A 12,570-nucleotide genomic window follows, 5' to 3' on the forward strand; every position below is an offset into this window, starting at 1 on the left:
AATAGATGCTAGAGGGCAGTTCTCCCTTTACCAGGCTCCGGCATATTAAACCCACTGCACTACTTGACCAACCACTCGTGTGCACTAAAGCCACCACGAGCTCTATGATCGAGGATCCAGACACCCCAAAGATGAGGGACCATAGATCAGGACTAATAATGCCATCATGTAGAAGGGACGGCTTTATCTGATTTTACCTTTTAATCAAGGGCATTCCCTAGGGATGTAACTAAGGGCCTATGCCAGACCACAACCTAGAATATAATATGTTCCCAAACACTAATGTAAGCTGCTTAGCATGGCATATTTCTTGAATGCGTAGCACACATACACTAGTTATCTTCACGAATGGAGTTATAAACACTCAAGCTCAAGAGCTCAAGGGCTCTGCGGACATCAGCTATCTGATGCCTCATCGGCTACATTGCCATATGACACCCCGTTGGCTACACAACGCTAACGTCATTGCCTCTCCAAACAAGTATGTGACGCCCTTTGACTATAGGAGGCGCCTGTTGCCCAACGACTATACGATAAGCCTAACACTCAACGTCTACACAAACTACTATAACACCTTCAATCAACCCCGATTAACAAATACACATTTTGTTATGAACATAAAGAACCAAACATATTAAGGTCGAATGTCATTTCATGTGTGAGGTCTCTAGTGGTGAAATTTCTATGGTGCATGTCGTCTCAAGTCTCAACATCAACTTGCCTCCCTCCCTCCCTCTCAATGACAAGGAAGCAACAAAGGGAATGCGTATCTGATGCGCAATCCGAAGCAAGAATAACACCTACTTAGAAGGATCCCGCTACTCATGTCTATGTAACAGTTGCAAGCCTAGATGTTGCATTTTTTGTTCATGTGGTAAGCCCGTTTGTATATATTCCCACCACTGTTCACTAGGCTAGTTATGCATATGGTTTGTTATTTAAGGGGCATCTTTCCAGAGTTCTCCTCTATTCCAATGGCTGGCTGATTCTCACAGCTTACTCAAATCCTAGCAGGTCAGGGATTCTATTGATAGGTGATCCACAATTAGATTCCGAGTATTTCTGACTCCCTCATTGCAAGAAATAATCAGTCTCCAAGCCTTTTGTTGAAGCTGTGTATAGAGCTTTAAGCCTTTAACTCATACTCCATCCAAGATTGTTTGGCTCTAATAGCATCTATCAGATATGGGAGTACATCTTAAAGATCCTACTCTTATTTATTGGGACAATCAAAGTACTATTCATATCGTTAATAATATGTTTACCATGAACAAACCAAGAATCTTGAAATAGATTGTCACTTTGCTCTACAACGTCTTCAGAATAGTGCTCTTCACCTTTGATCAGTCTCCTCTAACAATCTTCTCACCAAGTCTTCTTCTACAGAAAGACTGACGCAACCTTTGGGCATTCTCTCAATGCTCCTTTTCAAAGCATTGTGAGCTTGAGGGAGTGTGAGTCTTGAGAAGATTTGCTCATGCAGTGTACCATTCTAATCTTGTTATCTATCTTCAAAGGTGTACCGTAGGACTACCATATTAGAGATAAAGATGGATTGAGTTCAATTACAATATACCTAAAAATAGGTATAGAATTGGTATATAGAATTTTGTATAAGAAGGGACGGAAGGTTTCTCATATCAACAAGATATTTTTCCAGCTTCTGTCTCTTCCATCTCTACTTCTCTTTAAATCTTTTCTTTACAATCTGTTATTGGGTGAATTTCTCTGCTTCCATCTCTAGATACTGATTGTAACCTGTGCAAGTCATCAACTTTTTTTCAACTCCAGGAATTTGCAAAACTAAAAAGGAAAAACACTTCACAACTTTAGCTAGAGAATGCTAAGGTCCAAAAGAAATATGGAATGAGTTCTTACCTGTGCTGGAACAGCAGCAGCTAGCCTCGAAGGAATATTCTTGAGATCAAGGAATAATTTTAATTGACTTATAACTGATCCAGATAGCACATTTGCAAAGAAAACGTTCCATATAGTAAACCAAAGTACTTTACTGCTGGCACTTCTCTCTATCTGACTGTGTGATATATATCCTTGCATGGAGGAAAAGAGCTTCATAATTGGAGAGACGAAGGATAAAAACATCTGAAGAATGAGACTGGGAAGATATCCTGTGACAACTTGGCTTACAAATGTTCTGCATAGTTGATTCACATGGTTTAGCCTTTTATATGGAAATTCATTTCACATGTACAAAGACAAGAATGGTACATGAACATTAAAAGCTTTATATGTCACAAACTGAAACCAATAGAACTTTAAGGTTGTTACATTGGAAATGGGACCACACTATATATTCATCCTTTTATCAAAGATATACAACCTTTATTTCTTTCTTCTTCTTATTTTTTCCCCAGACTGTTGTAAGGCAACTAGATGGTGGTTCTTGTATCCATACCATTAAATGGTTGGCAATATTTACAAAACAACTACAATAGCATAAAGGAAATGGTTCGTCAATTATTTTTTTATTTTCTTAGAGTATACATGAACAACATTTATCATGTTGTCCAAGTCGTATTCAGTTATTTCGCATCATAAGAAAACAATCACAATGACTGAAGTGTATCAAGTATAAGACAAGAACACCTTTACGAGATTTGAGTACAAGTTCCAGACTAACCAAATACAAGACAATAAACAATGGCCCTGAGACTGGATAAGAATGCATAGAAAGTACCAACCTAAGTATATAAGGATCTTAAACAAGTGAACTGAAGCAAGAAAAAGCTCTGGCCACACAGCATGAGGGAAAAAAAAAATGTTATTGATGAACCAAGGGATAAAAAAATGCACCCCTTGCTGCCAAAGCCTAGATTTCTAAGAGGGAACCCATGAACAAACTCCTCCAAAGGCAGCCAGAGAAGCACCAAATGTGCATACCATAACAATGAAAAGCTTCCAATCTTAGGAAGAACAATCATTCATTTGCACAGCCGTAAAGTTGTCCTCTTCGTGTTATATCTTTTATATGCCAAACAAACCTTAACAAGCCAAGAGTTTTTTTTTTTTTTTTTTTTTTAAAAAAGGAAAGAAAGAAAATCGGGTCCATCAAAACCTAACTTTAATCCTACCCACCAATGTTGTCATATGCAGTTTGGGCCAAGTGCATCGCATGTGTCATTCTGGCATATGCGATTTAGGGGTACGCGTATATGTGATGGCTTATGTGGTTATGCCATCACATATCCCAACGTTAATCAACAATCAAGTTTTCAAGTTTCAAGTTTCAACACACCCAGATCCATAGCTCAACTGGCAGACTGAGTGGAGATACCTCGTTTCAACACTTGAGGTCTTGGTATCGATCCCTAGTGAGGGTGGCTAACATGGAATGTGTGTACTGCCATGGGTGTGTACTAACAAGCTAACCCAAAAAAAAAAAGTTTCGAGTTTCAACAATCAACTTATCAAAAAAATTTCCATGTTTGTAGTTTTTAATAGTTAATTCTCTTAGTGTACCTTATTGATTGTTTTGTTATATATAATATAACTTTAACTTATAGATGATCTAATAGTCAAACTACAATGAACTAGGTTATAGAAATAAAAATAAATAAATAAATAACCAATCCAATCGCTTGTAGTAAGTAGACATAAGATTTCTTAATATTTTAGAATTATAACGATTTTTTTTCCATTTTTTTGCAAAAAAAAAAAAAAAAAAAGAGCCATCTGCTTGAGCGATCGCCTATGCGATTTAAAATTTTTACCAAAATTTTGGCATAACCTTTATCATGAATCTTCCAGCTATGTTTTCAGGCCCAAAATGATGCACTCTAGCAAAACTTGCAGATAGCATTATAGATCTCAAAAATAATAATAATAACAGTAATAAAAGTTAAAAGGAAATGAACTGCTCTCAACAGATATTGAGATTTGAATAGGAGAAGATTAGGAAGAAATTTCAGAATTTGAATAGGACAATTGATGAAGATTAAATCTGAGAATTTCCATCTTGAGGGTAGAATTTCGAACCTCAAAAATGATCTAATAACATGTCATGCAAAAGAATATGATTTCAGGGGTAGTAACTGTCCCTATACAACCCATATACATTTCATGCTTAGGATATTAGTATTAAGAATATAAAATATGCATAGTGGTAAAAGGTATATTACAAAAGAGGTCTCAAGTCCAACTGGTTGGATCACAATGTCAGTCAACTCAGCGGATAACTTGCGAACTCTTAAGTGCATATGACATCCAACCCTTCCAATGAGTTGACCCCACAATTAGGATTACCTAGTGCAGAAATCAGCCCAATCTACCTATCAGGTAAGCCATACCATAGAAAACAATTTCCATAAATTGATAAATTGCAATACATTAGTGCCATCCACTTGATGAATGTACATAGCTGATTTTTTGCATAAGGAGAGTTGCATGAAGGGGCCAACCTGTTGGACAGATTGGATGTCACACATGAAAGGTTGGAAGTAATCCACTGGGTGGACCATAACTTACAGTCCAACCAGTCAGACTTGAGACCTCACTACGACATACTTGTAAGCTATGGTCTAACCAATGTTTTAAATATTGACGATATCGGCCGATACATCCCACGATATATCTTGTATCCCACTTGTGCGATACAAAATGCACATGTAGTTCCGATATATCCCACATGTTCGATCCGGTGCACATTTTCAATTTCTGATCCCTTTTTTTTTTTGTTGAAATTATGTTAAATCATTGTCAAATGGTTATAAATCCATTGGTTCTTGTTTTCCATGTTTTTTTCAAAATTTTCCTTCTACCAGCTATCAATTGAGACTAATTTCGAAGTGTTAAGGAGTATTTGATGAAATGATCATCACATACACTCTAATTCAAAATTTGAGTGTAGGTGGTCCGATTTGGCGAAAATTGGGGGAAATTCGAAATTTCCCCAATTTCTTCCAAATTGCTTGCAATCTTGCACTCCAAACATGAAATCAAGCATGTATGAGGGCTGATCTGCTCATTTGTTAAGTCTTTGTCAATTTTTGGAAAATTAAAAATCATTTTTAATTAAAATTTATTAATATATTTTTTTTTGAAATTTCCCTTCAACCAGTTGGTCAATTGAGACTAATTTCTAAGTATTTAAGAGTGTTTGATGAAACAATCATCACATATACTCTAAATGTTATGTATTCAATTTGAATATAGTTGCATTAGTTTACTTAATCAACGCATAGCTTAGGACCCTATACAAAGGAAACCTATTATGAGCACTTCTTTTTTGAGATGTTATGATTTAAAAGTGTGTATTAAGGTCTTTTTTAATAAATCTCTGAAGTTTCATGGAAAAATTCAACCATTTTCCCAATGTTTCCCCATGTTTCCCGAAAAGTGCGATAAATTACCCGATACAAACGATATAATCCCGTGTGATAACCGATACGTATTTGTATCCCAAGGATGTGATACATAACGCGATACTGATATTTCAAACACTGGGTCTAACCATATCTTTTTTGAATGAGATTCGAGCGTTTTGAATTCTTTATTATTTTCTCAAGCTACTCATTCTCATATCCATATCCATGCCATGGATTTCAGGAAATGTCGACCTGTACTCCACACTCCTATAGTTGTGTTTTGTCCATATCAATATCTGGGCATCATACACTCCCTCTCTAATTGGATTTATAAAACATCGTTTGCAACAATCCCAGAAAACTCAGATATTATTCAGACTTGAAGAAGCCCTGCTTTTACTCAGAACACAATAACAACTTCAGAAACTCTCACTGGCTTTGGTAAAAGCTAAATGTAACCCATCAGACAACCATGGCAACACAACACCAACTTCTACCAAGATACTGAGAGAAAAAAAGTAAAGTTTACCAGAATTGTGTGGATAAAATTTTGAAACCTACGACTCTTTTTTCTACTATGCTACATCTAGCAGTTTAATACTGTCACTATCATAAATAGTGAGAAACATGTTACCAGTGATTAAAAGGAAAACAATTAAAAATAAAAAATAAAAATAAATGAAGCACCAGCAATGTAGCAATGAACAAACTGCTTCAACAGTTTCAAGAACAATTATGTAACAGTTTCAAGAACAATTATGTAACAGTAACTACTTACATGGACAATACACGTTTCAAGAAAGGCAGCAAGATCTCCAACTGATCCAAATTTGCTAGTCCTTGCACAAAGACAACTGGGATGAGGAAGATAACTGTGAGGAAAATAGACGCTACGATAACAAGCAGCTTGGAGATCCAAATTCGCAGAAATGTTGAAGAAAGAAAAGGCCAGTAAACATCATTAGGCTCAGGAGCTTGCTCTGTGATCCATTGCATGGGATTGATGGCTTGTTGGATGTGAACAGCAATTGCAGCACCATAACGTGACTTGAAGGAAACAAAGGCAGCTGGAACTTCCTATTACATTGCCGAGACAAAAAGTAACAGAGGGGTAAAACAGCAAAATACAGCAATCTCAAAAAAAAAAAAAAAAAACTAGGCCAAAATATGCTCATCATCTTCATTTTACGGAATCATTAAATGAAGTTAACATTATATGATGAAACCCAATGTCATCAAAATCATGTGATTTATGATTTAGATCAAATCATACAATTTTCTTTTCTGAATCATAGCCCATGTTTGATTTTATTTTATTTTTTCTGAACTGCATGTTTTTATTTCTTGAATATTGAACTTATCTTAGTATCCAAAATAAATAAATAAATAAAAAGATTTACTGAATTTATATTTTTATGTCTTAACATTTCAGAAACCTCTTTGAAGACCTAAAAGCCCTAATACAGTGCTTTTGTTTATGTGTAAGCTTCTTTGAGGAGGGGGAGGGGGGGTTCAGTGCTTCATTGTAATTAACTGGTTGATTGCAATCAACAGCCGAAGTAGTAGACTATCAGATAGAACTTGATTGTAATCAACCTATGTAATATTCAATTACATTGAGCCTATGGGAGTTTTGTGCTCTCATTGCCAGTCCCAAGCACAGATATAGGAGGGTTGCATGAAGCTGGCAGCTGGGGTCAAACTTATGCCATAACTTTCAACATGAATCCGAATGGAATAGGAAGTCGTTGCACCAATTCATGATATTCTGCATCCAAATTAGACTGATTAATGATGAAATTAATAAAATTTCATCATATTTGGTACAACCAAAACGCAGCCTAAAGAAATAGGAAAGGGCAATGATTAATTATAAAGGTAAAGAAAGAGCAATGAAATTGATTTAATATTGTTACTTATATTAATTTACTAAAAGCAATGAAAAGATTTAAGTAATTTTTATTGAAAATTGGAATTTGTAACCAATCATTGAAAACATTGACTTTCATGTTGTAGTGAAAAATAACTTGTAAGGTGAGTTATGTAGCATATAGCATAGTCTATGTAGCATGTGGGATACACAAATCATCATGTAGCATAGGCTACACGCAACTTAAGCTATTTTCATGAGCTACATAGCATTAAGGCTAAGCAACGCTACGTAAGCTATACACTACGTAAGCTATACACTACATAGAGTAGCCATTTAAAACATTGATTGTGGGGTACATACAATGTTTTAAATATCGACGATATCGACTGATATATCCCACGATATATCTTGTATCCCACCTATGCAATACGAAACACAAGTAGTGCCGATATATCCCGGATGTTCGATCCTGTGAGCATTTTCAATTTCCGATCCCTTTTTTTGTTGAAATTATGTTAAATTAGTGTCAAATGGTTATAAATCCATTGGTTCTTCATGTTTTGCATGAAAAATCATGGAGTTGGAGCTTTGATTTTGATATCCATTGGTTATTCATGTTCTCCATTTTTTTTTTTCGAAATTTTCCTTCAACCAACTATCAATTGAGACTAATTTCGAAGTATTTACAAGTATTTGATGAAATGATCATCACATACACTCTAATTTCAAAATTTGAGTATAGGTGGTCCGTTTTGGTGAAAATTAGGAAAAATTCAAAATTTCCCCAATTTCTCTCAAACCGCTTGCAAAGTTGCACTCCAAACATGCAATCAAGCATGTATGAGGGTTGATCTACTGATTTGTCAAGTCCTTGTCAATTTTCGGAAAATTAAAATTAATTTTTTATTAAAAATTAACAAAAAAAGTTTTTTTTTTTCGAAATTTCCCTTCAAACAACTGTCAATTGAGACTAATTTCGAAGTATTTAGGAGTGTTTGATGGAATGATCATCACATACACTCTAAATGTTATGCATTCAATTTGAATATTGTTGCATTAGTTCAGATAGACAATGCATAACTTAGGGCCCTATACATAGGAAACCTATTATGTGCACTTCTTTTTTGAGATGTTATGATTTAGAAGTGTGTATTAAGATCTTTTTTAACAATCCCTGAAGTTTCAATGAAAAATTCAAGCATTTTCCCAATGTTTCCCCATGTTTTCCAAAAAGCGCGATAAATTACTCGATACAAACGATATATCCCGTGCGATAACCGATATGTATCTATATACCAAGGATGCGATACGTAATGCGATACCAATATTTTGAACAATGGGTGTGTGTGTGTGTGTGTGTGTGTGTATTATTTTTTTTCTTATTATTTATCACATTTTTCCTATTTTTAAATTAAAAAATGAAAGTATCATATAGCTTACACTAGACCCTATAGAGGGCTAAACGCTACCACTACTTAAAAAACTGGGTAAGCGATAGAGATATGTCAGAGAGGGCACTACCTAGTATCATCAGCTCATGAGTTAGGTACAATACTATCATTATGTGGAGCAACGTTATTACAGCTACTCCAATGGGGATAGGGACGACAACTTCCAACCACCTCATAACTCCATGTGATATGCGTCTAAGGTGTACTTTTGCTTGTTTTTAGCTTTTGGATTTTTGATGGGGACATCATGCACACGCCCCCTCTACACATGTATTCGAGGAGGAGGCGGGCCCCACTTTCAATTTGGATCGACGACGACATCTTTAGAGGGCCTCATAATTAGGAGCTGCGTTATGGAGCATTGGAGTGGACCCGATCATCACATAAATTCTACCATCAGATCTCATGATCGTGGCCCACTACTTTAGATTATCTAGGATTTTGTGTTTTGACTATTTTTGTTATTAGAAACATCATGAACGACTTTGATTGCTTAGGTTAGTTATTTTATTTGTTTTAGCTTTAGTATTAGTGCGCGCACATGGCACAAGGGTAATTTTGTCTTTTTTGGGTTTAGGATTTTCTTATAAATAAAGCAATCTCATGTAGGTATTCTTATTGATATTTTATGAATAAAATAATTTTTGCATCTCTCTCTCTCTCTCTCTCTCTCTCTCTCTCTCTCTCTCTCTTTGGGTTGAAGAATCGAATTGGGCGCGAAGCCCTCCCTTCCTCGAAGGCTAACTATTGTGGTGCGAAGTCACATCCGCTCCAAATCATCTCCACCTTCTTACGCACCACATCCATCACCCTCTACACCCCTTCCACCTTTACATTAACCCACTTTCGTATCCAAGTTTTCTCCTACAGCAGTGCACAAACATATTTTCAGATTCTGGCTCATCTGAGGGGCTACAACTTCGGCAGAGTACTATGCACACACTTTGCGACGGATCAACGTGAAACTTGGTATGGAGGCAACCCATCCCTGGCCGATCCCAACCTAGAAGTCGGTTTCCGACTTTGTGGGTCCCACACACGTGCGGACGACCTGTCACGCACGTGCGTCCAAGCCCATTGCGGTCCAACGCTTGTGGCTCATCCCAGGTTCTTTTTTTTCCTTTATTTCCTTCTCTTTTAATTAAAAAAACCCCTCAATCCAAATCCCTCACCCTAAAGAGTCCCAAATCCCAATTATCCCCAATTTCCAAACCCTAGATTTTCCTCAAATTGAAACATAGTAAATCTTTTGAATTGGGAACAATCCTTTGTAGGAATGGATGATTCTTACATTCCTTTGGGCTTGTTTGGCTTATAATTTTATATGATCCAGCCCTAAAGTTGTGTAGGCTTGGACCTCCATCGATTCCCCTTTTTGAATGTTTGATAGTATGTAGGATGTGGAATTTTGTGACGGTTTAATATTGGTATAATCACAAGCTTGATCTCTTGGACTCCATATTTAATTTCATATACTGCATCAAATTTGGTATCAAAGCACAAGGTTGTCATAGGGGAATACAATGCATCACTCGGGGTTAGTTCATTTTTTTTAATGCACCACACCCATTCATTTAGAGTTGTTTAGAGGTCCATAATTCATGATATAGGCTGCTGAAATTTCTGTTATCAGAAAGTTAGCAATTCACATTGCTGAATTTTCTATTATCCATTTATGTTGACAACCATATTGCTGGATTTTTGTAAAGTCGCGGAATTTCGTTCATATAGCGTCCTATAGGTTCATCTAATGTCATTAGAGTGCATATAGTGGAGTCTAGGCGCATATAGTTGCATCTTAGGACCCCTTGAATTGTGTAGTGCATGCCCACACGTACTGACGCGGCTTTGGTCTGCACCCCATCATGAACACCGAGCAACTTACCGAGTCACTCAGGAGAATAAACTAAAAGTTGGACGTCATAGATACAAGCATCAAAGCATCTTTGCAACAGGTTAATAATCGTTTGAACCAATTAGATGCACGCGCCCATCAAGTTGAAACCTCCACCCAAGCAAACACCACCATTGGTGAAGATACCCAATCTCAGGCAGGTGGTCAGGAGGATAGACAAGGGAATGGGAGTGGCTAAGGAAATAGTCGTGGGCGCGCACCCGTGCACCCACCCCACGAGGGGCATCGTGATCATTATGACCCAGATGCGCAACTCCTCAAGGGAGTTAGGGTAGAGGCCCCTACATTTAATGGCTACTAAAACCCTAAAGCTTTTTTAGATTGGTTGGCAGATATAAACCACTATTTTGAGTGGTACGACATGTCGAATGCTCGTCGAGTCCGATTTCTAAGATGAAGCTTGTCGGCTAAGCAAAGAGGTTTTGGACTACCGTGGAACGAAAGAAAGCAAGGTTGAGGGAACCCTCAATAGTCCATTAGGAATAAATGAAAGAAATTCTAAAAGAGAAGTCCCTTTCTCTTATCACTTGAGGTTGGTTGAAGATTGGCAATCTCTTCGACAGGGTTCCATGAGTGTGGCTGAATACATTGAGAAGTTCGAAGAGTACTTAACCCGGTGTGAGGTTGAGGAGGATCCTGTACTCACTCTTGCTTGATTTAAAACGGGCCTCCGTTCTGACATTAGAAGAGAATTGCTCGCCAAATACATAGATACTCTTGAATAGATGTATCAAGTGGTATTGGAGGTTGAGCAATACTTCAAGGCATCTGTGGGAAAGCGGTTTGAGTCCTGTAATTCTGGCGCTAATGCCAACCCTTCTAGGGCTAAGCCTAGCACTTGATATCAATACAAGCCTTCCAATAGTTCTCAGTCTAAGCCCAAGGATGATAAGGGTAAAGAAGTTGTTGGGTCTCGCTCACGTAGAGGCGATGCGACTAGGTGTTTTAGATGTCAAGGGTTTGGTCACTTTGCCCACCAGTGTGGCACGAAAGAGGGCACTAAGGTGTTCCTAACTAATGGACAAGTAGAAGTAGTGCCCTTAGAAAGTGACGGTGAGGAAGAAGAATATGAGCCAGCGGAGATCCTTAGTGATGAGGAAGAGGGAACGCAAGAGATTGCGACACTTGCAATCTTTCGTTGTGCCTTTGCACAAGCAAAGAATACCGATGATTGACGTCGCAACACGATCTTCTATACCTACACAAAATATGGTGATAAGAGTTGCAAGATGATCGTAGATAGTAGTAGTTGTGCCAATGTGGCATCAACTAGCACTGTGAGCCGTTTGGACTTAAAAGCTTGAAGCCCATCCTCAACCCTATAGAGTGTCTTGGGTTTATGAGACTTTCATTCTAGTCTCGCACCGTTGTCTTGTTCCTATTCAGTTTGGATTATATAAAGACACTCTAGTGTGATGTTGTTCCCATGGATATTGGCCACATCATTTTGGGTAGGCCCTGGCTCTATGACAGGGATGTCACCATATTTGGTCGTTCGAATGTGTGTACATTCTGGTTTGAGGGCAAAAAAGTCAAGCTAAATCATATCCCACCCAAGAACACGACTGGAAAGGAGTCCACCACAGAGTGGTGCAAGCGGCTTGAAGGAAGTGAAGGAATTGAAGTCCAAGTCTAAGCCTCTCCATATTCTAAATGCCAAAGACTTTGAACAAGAGACTGAGTCGGATTCGATGGTGTACGCCCTTGTGGCTAGGGAGAGTGCACCAAAGGCTAGTGTAGAGTTACCCACTGAAGTCATACTGGTAGTGGATGAGTTTCGTGATATCTTTCCTGATGATCTATCAGATGAGCTTCCCCCTATGAGGGATATCCAGCACGTCATTGATTTAATCCCTGGGGCGACTCTACCAAACCTCCCTTATTATAGAATGAACTTAAAGGAGCATACAATGTTGAAAAGGCAGATTGATGAGCTCCTAAAAAAAGGTTTCATTCGAGAGAGCATGAGCCCGTGTGTCATGCCCTCCCTTCTTACACCTAAGAAGG

General features: G+C 37.7%; 1 protein-coding gene across 9 annotated transcripts in view; it reads right to left on the reverse strand.

The window, feature by feature from the left end:
* LOC131229906 (CSC1-like protein HYP1) overlaps positions 1 to 12,570 on the reverse strand; it is a 123,870-nt gene that overhangs the window by 61,704 nt on the left and 49,596 nt on the right. For all 9 annotated transcript variants that reach the window (XR_009163647.1, XM_058225992.1, XM_058225991.1 and 6 more), the window contains 2 exons: positions 6,103 to 6,401; positions 1,879 to 2,155 (listed from right to left, as the gene is read on the reverse strand). Coding sequence is in view for 8 of the 9 variants with exons in the window: in XM_058225992.1 (XP_058081975.1) it covers positions 1,879 to 2,155; positions 6,103 to 6,401 (576 nt within the window). In the remaining variant the exon portion in view is untranslated. The remainder of the gene's footprint in view (positions 1 to 1,878; positions 2,156 to 6,102; positions 6,402 to 12,570) is intronic.

The sequence above is a fragment of the Magnolia sinica genome, chromosome 16 (assembly GCF_029962835.1).
Source record: "Magnolia sinica isolate HGM2019 chromosome 16, MsV1, whole genome shotgun sequence".
NCBI lineage: Eukaryota > Viridiplantae > Streptophyta > Magnoliopsida > Magnoliales > Magnoliaceae > Magnolia > Magnolia sinica.